General features: G+C 40.6%; 1 protein-coding gene across 2 annotated transcripts; it reads right to left on the bottom strand.

The window, feature by feature from the left end:
• Positions 1-462: 462 nt before the first annotated feature.
• Positions 463-17,905, bottom strand: slc36a1 (solute carrier family 36 member 1). Of its 2 annotated transcripts, none has more exons than XM_077733189.1 (12): positions 17,713-17,905; positions 16,414-16,524; positions 14,448-14,562; positions 14,276-14,366; positions 13,890-13,978; positions 13,613-13,702; positions 13,458-13,542; positions 12,745-12,972; positions 12,146-12,244; positions 11,914-12,080; positions 10,822-10,991; positions 463-1,740 (listed from the first exon to the last, which is right to left on the bottom strand). In XM_077733189.1, the coding sequence occupies exons 2-12, from the start codon at positions 16,445-16,447 to the stop codon at positions 1,490-1,492; spliced, it is 1,419 nt and encodes a 472-aa protein (XP_077589315.1). In that variant the 5' UTR covers positions 16,448-16,524; positions 17,713-17,905; the 3' UTR covers positions 463-1,489. The 2 variants fall into 2 exon arrangements, with proteins under 2 accessions (XP_077589315.1, XP_077589316.1); XM_077733190.1 differs by having other exon boundaries at positions 14,448-14,502.
• Between the last annotated feature and the right edge of the window lie 169 nt (positions 17,906-18,074).

Raw genomic sequence — 18,074 nt, 5'->3', positions numbered from 1 at the left:
TGGAGACTTATTTTTGTTGTTTTTTTTAAGTAGAGGGTTGATAAGACGTTAAGGGGCTGAGCCGGGTGGTCGTAGTTCCTTTTTTTGTTTTTATTCTAAATAAAAACCCTGTCATGCCAAAAAAAAAAATGCTTCAACTCCCATTTTTTCTTCAGCGCTTTTTTTTTTTATTGTTGGCAGAGAATTAGAAGTCGAAATGGAAACGCACAAACACTGCATTTGCCTGCAAAAATAACCGACTAAAACGTGCAATTTGACGGTTAATACTTGACGTGTTACAGTTCGAAAAGGAGTTTGGTGGTCAACAATGCCATCATGTCTTTCAACCAGCTAGAAACAGAAATAAATTAAGTTTAGTCCCGGCCGGACATGATCCAGCGTGGTGGGATTTTTTTTCCCACTTTGTTGAACACTATACACATTGATTGATGAATTGAAATGAAAGTCATTTTTTTGTGTGAATTACACTTTTGACAAACCATCTAAAAGGTGCTGCTTTAATTAAATAAAAAACAACTTTTTTCAATACACTTTTTCCCCTAAAAAGGTAAAAATGCAAACATGGCAAACAGGATTAAAAATAAAAGCATAAGAACAAAAAGAGCAGATATAATTTCATTGTTGCGTTTTTTTTTAATTGGGATTATTAATCCAGTAATCCTCAGTGGCACCTAAAACTCGTAGAATTTAACCCACTGCACATACAACAAAAAACTTTTGAACCCTAATACTCACTCCTTACATTAACTTGCGAGAAATGCCAATTTGAGACCCCTAAAAAAATGAAACTGAATGGTTAAACTCAACCCTTCACCAGAAAAAGTGTAGTTAACTGTGGGGGAAATTAAAAAAGTGAGATTATAAGTGTCTTAAAGACAATTTGGTTGATGCTGGCAGTGAGATTTCAAAATCCATTTAATTTTTTTACCATTTGGAGCTTGCAAATGTTTGCTAAAGTGCACTTTTTGACGTTTTCTAATGAAATTTCTTTGTGCGGTTTAAATCATATTTGAACAATCTAAAAAAAAAAAATCTTTGGTAAACCCAGATGATAAAATGGCCACTGTTGTCAAGATTTTCTTCTTTTTTTCTTTTAAACCTGTCCTAAATGGTAAACTCTTAGCACAACCTTTATCGTTGATGTTAAAAGACGCACAAAAATGACATACTTTGTGTTTTAAACGCTTATTTAACTGCATAAGGCATAAAAAATGAAAAATAAATCAAAGTGCAACTTCAATTTTCTTGATCAGGTGCTGTCAAAAGTGGCCAATCAAAGGTAAAAGGTACTAAAAGGAATGTTAGTCCATTCCAAATGAGTTGAGGTAGTATGACTAAATGTCAACAAACTCAAACGTAAAAAGAAGCCAGCACCTACCTGACGGACTGAGTAGCATACGACACGGTGGACACATATACACGCCATGAGGAATATAAACAAAGGCCGTCCGTCCGTGCCCATTGGTCGAGAGTCTCGGCGACGTGGCCGCTAGAGCTGTTGTTTTAGCGAATTTCGGGAGATGATCTGCTCCACGGCCACGTAGGTGCCGGTTAGGAAGCCCACCAGGCCCACCAGGCTGATCACCAGGTTCTTGGCCAGCGACGCTGGGGACATACCTTCGCCGTGGAAGGTCAGCACTTGCAGGATGGGCGGGAAGATCAGCGCCAGGAAACTGCTGCTCACAGAGCCCACCAGAGAGATGACCAGGTCCAGCTCAGGGATCAGGATAGCCAGGGCGCCTGATCAAAAATAAGCAAAACATTAAAAAGTGCAAGAATTTTCCCATTTTTTTTGGAGCGGACAATAATATGTGATAAGGATAACCTTTAAAAACATTATAATTAATAAAGAATGTTTTTTTGGTGTACTAAAGTGTTGTCCTGACCATTTCAAATACAAACATACCCACACACACAGTGTTTTTAGTATTTTTTATGACTTTTAGTATAGGGGTCAACCTTAAAAATATATATAATTAATAAAGAATGCACAAAAGTGTTGTCCTGACCATTTCAAATACAAACATAGCCACACACAATGTTTTTTTTAGTATTTTTTATAATATTTTAGGATAGGGGACTATTTTAAAAAATATATAATTAATAAAGAATGTACAAAAGTGTTGTCCTGACCATTTCAAATGTGTTTTTTTTAGTATTTTTTGGACAGCTCAAGTTGTGTGTTGAAGGAAAAAATGATTAGCCCTTTCCTCTACACACACACACACACACACACACACACACACACCAACACACACACACTTGTGGCCATTAGCAGGGTCTGACAAAAGCACTTTTGAACGCAATCAATGACGGCCCGATGCCAAATTAACCCGAGGGCCAATGCCAAGGTCGACTTTCATGTGACGGCGAGCAAAGGCGTCGCTCGCCTGTCAAAGGACGCTCTTCAAAATGAAATACATTTAAGTCTTTTTCGCCCGTCCAACCGGCTGGAGGAGAGGGGGCAGGCTAAGGGGGGCGGTGTTTAATCTCAGGAGAGCCAGTCCGGCTTTTAAAGTCAAAAAGCTTAAGTGTGGGAGCGTGGCCAAAAGCCAGACTTTTGTGAGCGTCCCCACGGACACGACAATGGCGCAATTTGCACTGGCAAGTGACTTTCAAGTTACTGACGCAAAAAAAAAAAGAAGGAAAGTCCCTGTTTTTCTGGCGTTTTAACATGAAGGGATGACGACGGGTGGCTTGGAAGGTCATCGCACCTTAATTTTTCTTCCAATGTGATGTATTGAGCCATCTTGGCTGGTGATTTTCTTGCCTTTTTGCAAAAGTTTGTTTGAATGAATATCAAAATGCATGGTATCCAATGTATTATATCATAAATAATCATTCAACAAAGAGCAAATAAATGTATTTCTTTTGCAAAATCAAACAATTGACTATTTTATTTCCCAATGTCCTTTACGTTGACGTATTTTATGTCATAGCAGCGGAATTTTTCAACAAATAAGGGTCCACTCATGCTTTTTGCGTTTCACTTTTCGCTGTGAAATTGCCAGATGGCCAGACAAGGCATGAACAAATTCTTTTAGAGCGAACACGGTATTCATTTTGGACAAAAGCCAGCAAATGCCTTCACATCTGGATTGAAACAAACAATTTGAGGGCAAGGGACGCGCTTTAAAGGCAATCAAAAGGCCTTGTGATGAATGGAAAGAGGCGGTGCGCGGCTGGCCAATGATTCCCACCACCTTTGGCTCATTTGAAATGACAAAAGTGTATTACGATAACAGAAAATGTCATTTCAATGCGTCGGAATGCGCCGACGTGAGGATTGTTTCAATGAGTTTGTTGAAGGAGATCAGCACAATCAATTTGCTGCGCTGTGTTTGCCCATTTCATTTCATTTGATTCAATCCCGTTGGACGCACGCCATTGACGCTCGTGAGGACTTTTCAGTTAGATGAAATCATCAATTCAAGGGAAACGCTTGGCTACTTTTCTAAATCAATCATTCTTTTCCCACATTAGATGCTACAAATACTTAAGTACAAAGTGTTGGAAATGGAGGGGCTCTCGAGTAGCTCCCATTATCGTACGATGAGCCATACACGGCTTATTATCTCGCAATATGGCGACTCGACAATAATCCAAACGCGCGTCGGGAAATGAATCCATGAAATTCTACAATATGAATTTTGAATGGAGAAAAAAATGGATGAAGATGGAGTGCTCTAACAAAACACAGGAGGTTTTAAAGCTGAAAAGGGAAGCCAGGAGGGACACAAGAGATGAAAAGTAAACTTGCAAATACACACACACGGAAAAATGAATAATAAAAGCCAACCATACCTAATAAACCAATTAAAAAGAAAAATCACGAGAATATTTCAGTGCTGTCAATAAGGTAACAAGAAAATGGCCAAAAAATAATAAAATGTACAGAAACTGTTCCTGATTGGGTTAAATTGTGTTCCTCAATGGCAGACAATAAGTAAACAAATACCTACACTTTTGAGTATTTTTTTTTTAAATATCAATTTTTTGGGAGCGTACATATCAATAACCATTGAGGATAAATATCGCAATATGTCGCTTTTTATTTTAATGTTGCGCCGGATGTTCCACTCTACATCTATTCTCGCATTACTTGTTTTAATGCCTATTCAGAAAAAGTAAGGCCATTACCGTCATTTTAGTCTGTTTAAAAATAAACCCGAGGGGGAAAAAAGAATAATAATAATAAAACATGTCACGACGATGGAACATTAAATCAGACGCGCTCGCCCACGTTCGGCGTGACCTCCTCCACAAACAGAAACAAATTACAAGTCCACGGGAGCATGTGACCATGTCGTCTCATCAGCATAAATAAGCCCAATTGGATAATGAAAGGGTCGGTGGGACCGGAGGGATAATTACGCGCCGACAAGTAAAGAGAACACATCCGGCAGCCCGGATGGCGCTTTTAGCGACGGGATATAATGCCGCCTCCCTCTCACGGCACACTGTAAGTAAGACATTTCCGGAATGTTATACAGTGTAATAAGCGGCCGGCAAATTGTGTGGGGAAATGGATAAAGTAGCGGGAGGGGGGGGACACGCAGTTTACCTTCCATTGAGGCCGGCGTACTCGGGCAAGGAGATTGCCGCAAATTGTACGCCCGCGAGCATGGAGTACGACAAACAAAGATGTTTTGCTGCTTGTTTAGTCCTCGTTTCATGAATAAATCCATACAAATATCTCCTGAAACGATGATTTGGAAATAATTGACATCTGCCTCCGAGGCGGGAAAAAGAGAGGAGAGCGTGTAATGAAGATAAGCGCACATATCAAAGAAAAACTACAAAGGATGTTCCAGCGATAGCCGGATCGCCAACAACCGAGTACACAAATGATGCCATGGGTGTCGAGGGGCTAATCGGGAAATAACCAGCCGATAATACGCAATTTCGACTTTACGGGCGTCCTGTTCGAAATGGATTGGATGGAAATTTAGCTGTCACCATACCTGGCAACTTATACGTTTTTTGCGGATTGTAGACACTTTTGGATAAAGTGTATGTAGTTTTGTACGGGATTTTTTGAAGTACTTTTTTAGTACAAGTGATGTAATTTTACCCATTTTGGCTCTAATCTGGATCACCTCGGTAACTTTTAGCAGACGAAAACGTCATCATTGAATGGTAATATTGTCATGACCTTTTTACCATACAAATATAGCGCGTCAGCAAGCAATGTACTCAGAACGTCAGGATTTCAACGTCATACAGCGACATCTTGAATTTAGTGCATACTGATTGGGCAATTTGTCCACTTTGGAGAAAATTTTAGACTTTTATGTTGTGAGAAAATATGTGCATTTGTACGTTTTTTTATTTTTATCGCTTAATAAGGGGAATTGCAATCATTAATAAGGGAAGCAATTGGTTGAGGTTGCCAAGTCTGACCAAGCTATAGTTGCAAATGCTTTACAATATGTAGTCATTTAGTAATAAAAGAAAAATAAATGTATGTTATTTAAACAAAAAAAAGTGGTATAACAGCATCACACTACACCGAAAAATATGGTATCCGTGCAACATTAGTGGTAAATGTATACAATCTGAATGCAAGCAGAGTACAAAACGTTTGCACTCTACGTTTCTACATGCTTTTTATGATGAAGGTTATGTTTACCTAACGGACATGTATGAAAGAGAAATGAAAATGCAAAGCAAAGATTTGCAATGCGGGATGCGCAGGCACGAATGATTGTATCCCTCAAAAGTAGCTCGTAAACAAACACTCAGGTCTTAAGTGGTGACCAAATTTTCAATTTGCCTACAACATCCCGACGAGAAAGCAAAATGAATAGCATCCCATTAAAGTTGGGTTTTTTTCCCTCTCTCTCTCTTTCTCTCGTGTGGCTTGATAAGATCAGAAGCAAAGGAACAAAATCAAAAAGCCGAGCAAGAGGCGAAGGTGGTGGGGCAGCTGGTGCAAACGACTAAAGGGAGCAAAAGGTCTGCAAAGCGAAAAGGCTAGCAACATGACAGCCCCATCAAAAGGCATCAAGGCGAGCGCCCGCAGCAATCCACCTCTGCACCTGAAGCTCTTGCAACGTCCGCCCGTCCTTTCTGCTTGCCGTCAACGGCGGGCGTGTGCACGCCAGCCTCTCGGGAGAGCAACCGCCGACGAAACAAGCCGACCAAGCACAGCGCTGATCTACGAACGCTGATCAAAACGTGCCAATGGCGGTGAAGACAAGCCACGAAGAAGCCAGTTTGAAGTTGAAATTATAGGAGACAATAATCCCAGATAAAATTGCGATGTAGGGTCACCCCGAATATTTTTTTTACGTATTTCAGCGTGGATTTTCATATTTTTATGAACTTTTTATGAATTTATAAAGAAAAAAAATGAATAGCAGGGAAAAAAATGCAAAGTCGTGAATTGACGATAAGAGACGTCGCAATAATCGAGGGATTACTGTAATTTCTCCTCTATCATTACATAAAACACATTACTTTCCCATTCATTCTTGTACACTGAACCAATGTGTTAATAATAAGTGAGTCAAATCTTATCATTATAGCAAAAAATAATAAAAGTTGCGCTTTGAGTGAGTGGCACAACTGCGTTTTTTGCACGAATTATGCAAGATACATTTATTTTTTTAATTTTATTCATAAACGTCAAAATAAATGTCAAGTGTTTTATCTCTACCTCTTCTCTATTTTGAAATAAATTACCATATCGGCCGCATTGTCTTGCATTAAGCCGTTCCGTGCATGTCAAGTCTAATTTGTGCGCATATAAGCCGTACCCCGAATTCAGTCATCATTTTTTGAGCGACAAATATGCGAGAAAATCCAGTAATACTTTTCCATTTCTGACTAATGAAAGCAAGTCGAAATACGTCGAATACGCAAAGAGACCAAAGCTTCCCCCTGGAGGACGTTGGAGAAGCAAGAAGCGCAATAACCTCAAAGAAGAAAGCCCTGGGAGACGTCGGCTATATCCACCATTCTCCACTCGGGGTCTCTCGACGGCGTCTTTTTTTGCGAGAGCATCTTGACGCATGGCTCGTCTCTCTCTACTGTGTTCCCAGGCCGGCGCCGCCGCCGCCTTCATCCCGAGCCAAAGCCTTTGGCGGCAATCGGGCATTCCACGCACGACTGCTAATTAAATCACGCGCTGCCTGCGGAATGACCCGCGGACGTGAAGTGGCGCACGTATGCATTTATTCCCTTTTATTGGCTTATCAACATGCTCGCGTGGAACAACATTGAGACAAATGGCTACGGGCTCCAATCAAGGCTTAATGAAGGAAAGTCCCCAGACTCGGGGGGGATCCCGCCGCACCGCCACGTACATTTTTTCGCGGATTTGCCCTTGACTCGTGCGTCGGCGGCGGCGTCGGCGGTTGATCCGCCGGCCCGAGGCGGACCACGCATCCGGTAAGCAAACACATTTGCCCAATTGTTTGGCACTTGGAACGAGAAACTCCCCTTAGGATGGTTACAACGTTCACTTTTTATTTGAATTGTTCAAATGGGAGAGACGGCAATTGAGCGAGCGAGCCAGGCATCGGGGGAAGGAATCGGAGCATTCATGCGAAGCCGCTTGCCTGGCCAAGTCGACGCGTGCGCTGGGATTTAACGAGCGAGGCTACTTTGTCTTAGCGATTGTCTAAAGGTGGGCAAAATAGACTCCAGTCAGCTGAGGAAAGAAAGCAATGCTATTCAGAGCACACGGGCAGGCAGGCAGGCAGCAGTGCTCGACTTTCAATTCAAGTATAATTAATTCACAGGCTGTAATTTATGGCAGATTTCTCGGGGTTATTTTAATTGAGTCCAACAGATTTAGATTCGTACAGGGCCATGGATTGAGACACTTTCAAGGGCGCCTAGACGTGTCGTGTTAAAATAGCTTTGCAAAATGATAGATGTATAGCACAGAAAATATTCACCGTATTTTCTTACATGTATTTGTCACCCAAAGAAATGATGACTGAATTGAGGTTACGTCTTATATGCCCACAAATTAGACTTGACATGCTCGAAACTGCAAGGTGACCAAGATGGTACGCCATTATGCAAGACATTGCGGACAATACGGTCTTATATTTCAAAATAGTGAAAGAATAAACGGATAAAACGCCAAGTAAAATTTATTTTGGCGTCGACGAATGAAATTCAAGCAAAAAAAATTACCCGTATCTTGCATAAAACATGAAAAAAACTTACTTGTATAGTGATACATTTGTACTCCCTATTAAAGCCACGATTATGGAAATGAAAATTGTGAATCACGGGGCGTCTAATATGAGAGAAATTGTCAAATTCAACGATTTTAAGGGTGCGACTTATACGCGAGAAATTTCATTAAAACTCACGACCTCTTGGCTAAAAACAAGTTTCATTCATGGACTGTTTATAGAAAAACTAGTTTCAAAAGATGTTGAGAAAGCGTTCCAATACCTCAGTACTTGAGTAGCGTACCCTGCATACAAATACATATGAATCCCCCTTTGAATAATTCATGGGCAAATTTGTCTAAGGCACATAATACTTATTAATGATGTAGACTAGGATGTTAGTGGTGCTCACATGTGAGCCTTCAGTCAGCCATTGGCTTTCGGGCTGAATGATTTGCCGTAGAATGGAACACGCCATTATTTTACGGCCGTGTCTCGGCGGATAATGCATGCAGATTTTTAAAATAGTGACCTTTAAATCAAGGCCCAGTGGTAATTGAGTCTAATAGGAACCATACTTTCAGGAATGTATGAGATGTCGCCGTGAAATGGCGAGTCGAGAAATTGATGATTTTAGACTTGTATGTGCCAAGGCACGCAGACCATTATAGAAAAGCCGTAGTGACATAAAAACATGCGTGCTCAGCTTATGAACGCAATAAACGTTATTGCTCACACCCGGACGGACGGCACCAGGCAGTGGAAAAGGCCCTCTTGGGATAGGGCTTTATTATTATTATGCTTTTGAATAAACGGCTTTTGCTTTGGGTTTCGTAACATGCTTGAAAATATTGGTTCTGCCATTTCTCTTATCGTGAATTCACTTTTTAGTAATTTTTTACTGCTTTTAATTATTCTAGAATATTTTTTTGTCTTCTGCTTGTTACTAGAACTCAGCAGTGAGGAAAAACTATTATTTTTAATTTTTTAAAACATTTTAAGTACATAAAAATGTGAAAATCCAAGCTGAAACTCATACGTGGAAGCCACTTTTCACACAAAAAAAAAGTTATTAATCGAGGTGAACCTACTTGGTGATTTTTCTGATTATCGCGGCCAAGTTTGGTCTACAATAACCGCGATATTTGAGGGATTACTGTATATTTATCCCAGTGAAATTTTCTAGGTTCTCAATACAAGCCTCCAAAATTGAGTCAGCATCGCAAAAGCCAAAAATCCGCCACCGATTCCAATTTCCAATTAAAATGAATTGAATTAAAACGACCCAAAGGTACATTTCTGTGAATGATAAAATTAAACATGAATTGTGGCAGCCCTGATAGCGTTTGACATCTAATCTATTTAGGGAAAGCATCACCATATCGCATATCGACTCTATTGACAGATGTCCAATGCCAAATTACCCCAAAAAACGCACAGTTTTGTCAGCATTTTTTGGTTATTTGCCGTCAAATACAAAACAAGGTCAAAACTCGACCATCAGATCTTGCCTTTAATTCATAAGCACGCCTAGTTATCAGAAATATGTAACTGGGATAATGTCCTCCCTAAGGATCTTTTTTTTCCCGCCATTCAATTGCTTCTCGCGGCTTTAATCATAATTACTTTCTGTGTCAGTCCTCGTTGAAAGGGGAGCATTTACTTTGAGCTCCTATCAGATGCGCAAATTAGCACAGCCGTAAAAAGCAGACAGCGCGTAAAAGGAGCACCGACACTTTGATTAATATCGAAGAAAAGACAAATGTACTTTTTTTTTGTCATGCCCGTCTGGAGTGCGGGGGCAATACGACAGGCAGGACGTCGATACCTTACAAAAGAATCCGCTATTGTCAACATCTAAGATTCAAAGTGGTGCTTGGGTCAAAGGAAAAATATTTTTGGGGACTTAGGGGAGCTTTTTGGGAACTGTTTTTTTAGCTGTTTACAGGCAAGATCACATCGTTCCTGGCATATTGATCAATTAATGGGAACGAAAGGTCTATTTAGGCTATTTATAGTCAGGCTTGGATATCTAAAGTGGACCTGAACTCTATTCTAGTGGAAAATCTTGACTGGGAGGGGCTAATGTACAAATACCTGCGCAGAATCTACAAAATTTTAAACTAGATGGTTCTTCATACCGGTCAACTATACGTTTTTTGGTCATTTCAAAGTGTGTAAGAACTTTTGTACAGGGGAATAAACGTTTTTTTGACCAAACTATCTCATCTTCACCATTTCAGTCACTGGTAGAAGACAAAAAAGTCATTGTCGATTGCTAATGTGGTCATAATTTGAGCTAAATATACGCAAGTGTCAGTCACTATACAAATATAGCGCGTCAGCAAGCAATGTACCCAGACCGTCAAGCTGCCAGCGTCATACAGTGATATCTTCACAATCTTGAAATTAGTGAATTTAATGCCACGTCCACTTAGGGGAAAATGTTAAACTTTTAAGTGTGCCCTATGTGATTAAATTAAACTTATTGCATTTGTACGATTTATTATTTAACAAGGTTGAATTGCAATGATTAAAAAAGGGGGAAGAATTGGCCCAGGTTGTTTCAGGACATTTGACTCACCTTTACCTTTGTCCACATAGTATTTTGCACGCTTTAAGGGAGGAGCTTTTAAATGCGCGAGGACCACACGAAAGAGCAACGGAAATAACCTTTTCCACTCACATGTGAAGATGACCAGGACAGCCCGGAGCAGCAGGTCGACGGCCGTCTTCCATCGCTCGGACACGCGAGCCACGGCCGACGGGATGAGGATCTCGGCCGGGACGTAGAATTGCAGGGCAAACGTGATGAAGATGCCGAAGCAGTAGAGAAGCTTGACGGCCTGGTACGTCCTGAAACAACCCCCAAAATGCATACAAAAATCATTAAATATGCAAATAAAGATAAAAAAATCTTTGCAAAACGCAAAGCATAACTATGGCCATATTATCATTATTGTGAGGAAGGAGGCAGAGAAAGTTAGCAGCTCCAATCCCCGCAAATAAGCGCGTGAACCATCAGTAATTTTCCAAAGTCACTGACCTTAGGGCTGCTTGATTGTAATTGCTGGCCGCAGGTGGCAGAAGCAGCCATTATTTGACAAGAATGTCTCAGCTGATATCACATACTTTTTTTCCTGTTTTACTGAACTTTAACTCAAGGCCAGATAGTAATTATGTCTATGCTTCTTGTTAGAAAAGCGTTATAGCAAAAAAATAAGTCGTCAAACATTGAACTTGCTGAACTTGAGCAATGTTGTCATGCACTTTAAGTTCATTCCAAAGTTTGTATCCAAAGACAGAGAATATTATTTTTTTTGGCACAACTGAATGAGTTTTGTTAGATCCTAGCTCAGGGTTAGGGAACCTATGGCTCGGGAGCCATATGTGGCTCTCTTGATGGGTGTATAAGGCTGTCCCCCTTTTTAAATCCTATTTTTTTTCTTCTTTAGACTCTTCTGCATGCATTCTCTCATTGATATGCATTGATTAGAACCCGCAAAATAATGTTCTCAAAAGAATTCCGACTTTTTTTTTACTTTCAAAGTGGCTAAAAAGAATAATAAATGCTCACGTTTTCATGTATTTTGACTTTTTAATTCTGAGTATGGCTCTCAAGGAATAATGTTTTAGAATTGTTCTTCGTCAATAAGGTTCCCGTGCCCTGCCCTAGATAATTGACACTTCAAATTGAAAGAAAATTGTCATTTTTATGAAGTAGTACCAGGTTGTGTTATCCAACCATGAGATTAATCTTTAAAAAATGGCATCTTACCAGCAGTTGGGCAGGTTAAGAGTGATGCTGCCGCCAATGTCGGCGCCAAAACACAAGTAGCCAATGGTGCCCAAGCTGATGTAGAGGAAGGTGACAATCCCCATGCCCAGGTAGAGCACAGGTGGGAAAGCCTGAGGTCTCTGCATCTTGTTCTCTAGGGGGAGGACCTAAACACAATGGCGGTTCAGAAGATCTTGGGGACATTTTTCATTGACTTTGCGTCATCACCTACCACTCCGATGCCTTCAAAGGCAAATATGGCGGTCCCAAAGAAGAGTGGATAGTCTTTTGCGCGTCCCACGAATGGAAGGTCGATGGGGGATTGGATGTGCTGGAAAAGAAAATGGATTGGTTTGTCATACATTTTGTCTAAAAGTTACAGAATTTGACATATTAACTCATCTTAAAGGAAGCATTGTCTTATCTGAATATTCAGTTTTTGTGTTAAATCTCACATGGACACGTTTGTCTGAGACAAATCATCCACGGATAAGACAGCTCATTTCTTTGAGGAGTTCAAAAAAAGTTCGAAAAGTAAAGTCTACTCCTCAATTATGTTCCGGTCTGTGGAAAATGAACTAATCGATGCTCCCTTTTTTTGTCTTAAATGTCACCTGTCAGAAGAAGAAGAAAGAAAGAAAGAGAGAGAGAATTGCCCTAGCCATGCAAATGTTCTGACCGGCTGAGCCTGACCACTTAAAGTGTCAAAGTGGACAAATATCTTTTGATGCAAATGTCTGCCACATTTTTCTATCAGACATTTACACAATTCAGAGCATTGTGCTTTTTAAAGACGCTTGATGGTGTCTTAAAAATGGCTTGTTTTTTTACCATGATGGAGTAGAAGTAGATGAGGACCAGGCTGGCAGCCATGACCAAGTTGGCGATGAGTGAAAGCGGCGCCAAATATTTCAGGTTGGGCGTGAAGACCAGGAGGATAAAAGCGGGTAGGAAGCAAAGCATGTAGAGTCGAGAGTCAAAACTGGGCACCAGAACCTGCGTCTGGTTGCTGAAGATCACGTTGCAATTGAAGGAGGTGGCATTGGCCGCTTCCACCACCTGCCACAAAACAAAAACTATCACCAAAGGCAATAAAACAACAAAACAATACTATATACAAAGTTAATGGATGCACTTTTTATATCTATTGTATCTTGTGCTGACCCGGCCCATCTGTCAAATTTTTAAAGTCAATGTGGATCCCCCCGGCCCAAAAGTTTGCCCACCCCTGGCCTAAAGTCTTCATTTGAGAATCAATTAACACAGTGGTTATTCCCCCAGAGTACATTATATTTCAATAAGCCTAAAATAGCTGATGCGGTATCAAAACCAGACATAGACCACCATCTACTGGTATCAGTCAGTAGTACCAAACAACTTTTTATCTCGTTTGATATATGGACTCGGTCGGTCAGGTGTGGCACAATGGGCAATGAAGCTTTGCCTTTCAGTTTAAATTCCAAATGGCAAAGGCCTGATTTATGGCCGACGGTCAAAGGTCACAGTGGCCGAGATGACGCGTTTTTAGCGCAAGCGTGGCTCACCTGTTTGACATTGTCGCTCAAGAAGACAAAGTAGACGCAGCAGAAGCCGAGCTGGGTGATGATGAGGAACAAGTTGACTGTCCGTCTAAAAGGAGAAATATTCGTTAATCACAACATTCCAGGATTTGAGCCAATATATCCTTTTTTTAACTTACTTTCCCCATTGGGAGTGTCGTCTGAGCCACGAAATGTTCTCCATACCGTACTGGACCGCCTCGCCATAAGTAAGGGACGGCCTGTTCACCCTGAAACAGCAAAGAACTTTTTCTAGAAGTCTACTAAAGTCAGATAACTACAGTAATGCCTCAAATAGCCCAAAAAAGGTAGTCGTATAAGACTTTGCGTACTGCTAAGCATAATCCAGTTGATTATAAAACACATTTTAGGAGCAAATTGAAAAAAATGCAAGCATGTTTTGAGAGCAGAGCTTACTTTGCACTAAGGTGGTGGGAACAGTCGACCAAGACCCTCATACAGTGCACGGCGATGACACCCATGCACAGCAGGCTAACTGGACCCAACTGAAGACACACACAACAACAAGAAATGTCAATCCATTTCCATAATTTCACATTTCATAAGGTTCAAAATTATTATTTGAATAAGGGCTTCTCTTGGCTTATTAGCCAAGAAATTTGGATGTGGTATGCTGAAGTGAGCCAAAAAATATCCTCAGGTCAAATTAGAAGAGGTGCTGAACATGAAAACCAGAGAAGAACAAGAGCCTAAAATAGTAGTTTCAAAAAACTAGCAGTGGTGTATAAAGACATTTATTTGGAATATTAAATATATTTATGGTGACAAATTGTTTGCCTTACCACAAGACCGGCATTCTTCACCGCCAATGGCAGACCCAGCAGCCCAGTTCCAATGTTCCCTTTCAGCAGGTGGATCAGAGTCTGGCAAAATCTGGACAAAAGGGAAAAACCCAGTCAACGATTCGCGCTCGACAGTCAACAACAAGGAGGACGTTTGAGTTCTGCTACGTACGAGGTTCCCGTTCGAGTCCCGATCCTCTCATAGTGACGTTGTGTTCTTGACGGTCCTGGGGGGGAAGGACACAGAGCATCCAATTCGGATGGATTTTGATCAGAGAACAGAGACCCTGCAGAGGGGTGAAAGGACAGACCTAAATAGCGCATTCTGACACAAATCTACTCGACTGTGTCCCATTCTCAGAAGCTTGGAATCAAGTAAAACAAACAAAAGAAGCCAACTACTGTATTTTCTCGCATATTAGCCACCTCCGCGTATAATCCGTACCCTTGAAATTGCATTAAAATCATTGAACTGGTCAACTTCTCTTATGTAAGCCTCCTGAGTCACAATTTTCCCCTCCATATTCATAATTTGTCCCACGTTATGGCATTTCTTTGTCATCACCTTGCAGCTTCGTGCATGTCGAGTCTAATTTATGCGCATATAAGCGGTACCCTAGGTTCAGTCATAATTTTTTTGTGATATTTACGGCCTATATGCGAGAAAATACGGTACTTTTGATGTCTATCGCCGTCACCGTCTTTGAAATGAAATCAATTAAAATAAGTTGAATTGGATTTGATGCCTTCAACTGTCAACTGCAGCAAATCAGCAACAAAAGGGAAAATCGGGAAGAAAAAAATGATAGTTTAAGCACCCCAACTGCAACACACACATTCTCTCCAATTTTTGTGGCAGATTTTTTCCAAAGTCTGGCAATAATGCAGAAATAAGAACATGTAGCAATTTGCTGAGCCGCAAGTGGTCACCACGTGACGTTGACGCGTGACTCCGGGCTGCCCGCTGACGCAAAAGAGGAAGCGAAAGCCGCCTGCCACGGACGCGATAAATAGATGACGGCACATTTTGGCGACAGTGTTCGGAATGCTTGCTCGTGATGTGAAACCTTAACGGCTCAATGAACAAAATCACCGTACGTGCTTATCTTTTCATAGGCACACATTGAATAGGGCTTCCATGTATAAACAGTTATGGTTCTGTGTACTATAAAGACAAGCACTAAAATTGTTTTGTTGTGCTTCCAAATTGCTGTATATCTTTCTGGAATAATAAGAGAGTTTCTTGGAAGACTGACATTGACAAAAACATCCAAGGTTTTCATTGAGCTCCACTTAAAATAGAAGAAAGGGTCAATGACCTTGAATTGTCTTCATTGGAGACGCAAGCATGTGCCAAATGGCTGTTTGTTAAAAAATAAATAAATAGGAAAACAGTATAAAACATAAATATTTTGTATATGACTGACCCTATGGTCAACTGGTGTTATATCAACAATGTCTGTTTACATGGTGGAGGTTGTAGTTGGGTCAGAATTCCCTTTAAACTCCGGTTTTGATTGCACTTGGCTATCTCCTTTTAAGGTGTGACACTTTTGACGCATTTGCAACACGGATCAGGTCCACAAACGGGCATGTTGGACGCTTTATGTAATCCTTGTTTGCAGAGAGACGCTGTAGCTTTGTCATTTCTAGATAACACGCCACTGAGAATGGAAGATAATGTTGAACCGTCGTCTGTGGATTTTGGACGTGAGCCTTCGTATAAGGAATTGAGCTATAGCGCCAGTTTAGATAAAGGCTGCAATGACATTGCGTTGCTAAAACCAGGATATTCAGACTTGAGTGAATATCACGCCTCAGGATAACACAAAGACCGCGTGACACTTTTAACACTTGCCGACCAAGTTTGACTTGGCTTGATTACTGACTACTGTTTAAACTGTGTTGAGAGTAGAGATAGAACTACTAAACTGCAAATTATGTTGCATAAGGGAAAAAATCGATGTGGTCGCATCTATGCACACTTGAAGATGAGCCATTTTGAATTATTTTGACTCTTTTCGAATCCACAGTTGTTGTAATGACAATAAAACTGAAGTATCATTTTTTATAACTTATGAAGGCACGATTGCAGCATAACATCATGAAAATGAAAGACAAAAAAAAGATTTTTGTACCTTCTCCTCGAACATCGTCGCTTGAGGACATCATCTTGGAAGCGTATCTCCCAACTTCTTGGGTGTTAAAAACAACTGGATGTCAGGGAAAGCAACATGGACCTTTCGTGACTGTAAGAAGAAATATGTTTAAACAGCCTAGCTCTTTAATAACCATCTTTCTCTTAAATAGATACTAAATAAACAATGATTACCAGCGAGGATTTATCTAAGGCGTCAACTTTAGCAGCTTCAAAACAATGATCATAATATAAAAGTAATAATATCATCATAAAAGCATCTGCAATCTACCAGTGACCCATCAATAGTTAAGATCTATTTGGCAATTGATTTAAGATCACAATTCAAATTTGCATCACATTTATATAGTAGAAATTTGCATATAGCAGTGCAAACAATACAATGTATTAATATAATGTAATATCCCAGTTTAAGGATATGATCCCAACAAGAGTTAGTGTTGTTGCTGTTTGCAGTTTCATTTTTAGTCACCAGTCTTTAATATTTATATATTTTATTAGCAAGTGGCTGAAAATCTACATCAAGTGTTCATGTTTTAGTGCCATTGAGAAAAAGGACCAAATTTGTGTCCTCAGTGTCAAAATGAATTGCAGATCTTGCCCCAACAAAGGCAGCCAATGAATGAACGCCGGCAGGCAGGCAGGCAGGCAGGCAGGCAGGCAGGCATTCTGCTAGTGGAAATTTCCGATCAAACAGATCCTTTGAGAGGCTTTGTAAATCAGTGACACCTTTTCTAAACAATATCGATCCTTAGTGGTAATCTATTGTGATGCAAAGTATCGCGACACTACAACATCTTATCAATCTATTGTCACACAATTAGCCGTTTAACGCAGAATGTTTTTAAACGCCAGATCAAGTTGAATGGCAATACTAACACGTGATCGACATAGACTACCAACATTTTAAACTCGATCCAAAACCCCAAATACCCTCACCCATCTTTTGGATCCAGGCCAGGATCCCCCCGATGATCTTTATTTAGAAGCCCTGCATGTGAATGAATACACGAAAGCTTTATTTACATTGACACACCCGCGTTCAATGGCGATAGGTTATAGCAAACGCTACGCGGACGATCGAAATATAGGATTAGTCGCAACGATTTACGAGCAAATGTCAAATTATACGATCTAATCTGAACCTGTGACGTCCGTGGTAAAGCAAAGCAAGAAGCAATTCAACAGAGCTAGCCGACGTTAGCCATTTTGGCGACCGTCAAAACAGTGCACCACGCACACAATGTATGTGATCTTGTTATGATTTGATGTTTTTTACCTCGGTAAAATACGTCTTCGTCTAGTTTGATCTTCCGTGCTTCTGGGTGGCCGCTAATGTCAACAAAAAGATCTAGTGCTCATGTTGTCGTCGCGGGGGGTGATAAATCCCAGCCAGTGTGTAGAAGTGTGTGAGTCCTGTGTGTGTCTTCGCTAGGATGCTCTGAAAGAAGAAGGCCAGTGGCCAACCATGATGTCACATGACCTAAACCCGGAAGTAGCCAGAGGCGCTCGCGATCGTTCGCGGGGTTGTCATAGTAACCAACACAGACGCACTCTTTCCTTGATTCCAAATTCTTAAATTCATTGATTATTGATTCACAGCCATAAACAAATAAAATCTACACATTTCTCCCTCCTAAT

The sequence above is a fragment of the Stigmatopora nigra genome, chromosome 14 (assembly GCF_051989575.1).
Source record: "Stigmatopora nigra isolate UIUO_SnigA chromosome 14, RoL_Snig_1.1, whole genome shotgun sequence".
NCBI lineage: Eukaryota > Metazoa > Chordata > Actinopteri > Syngnathiformes > Syngnathidae > Stigmatopora > Stigmatopora nigra.
Note: the sequence above shows the minus strand (reverse complement) of the source record. Positions and strands in the feature narration are given on the sequence as shown.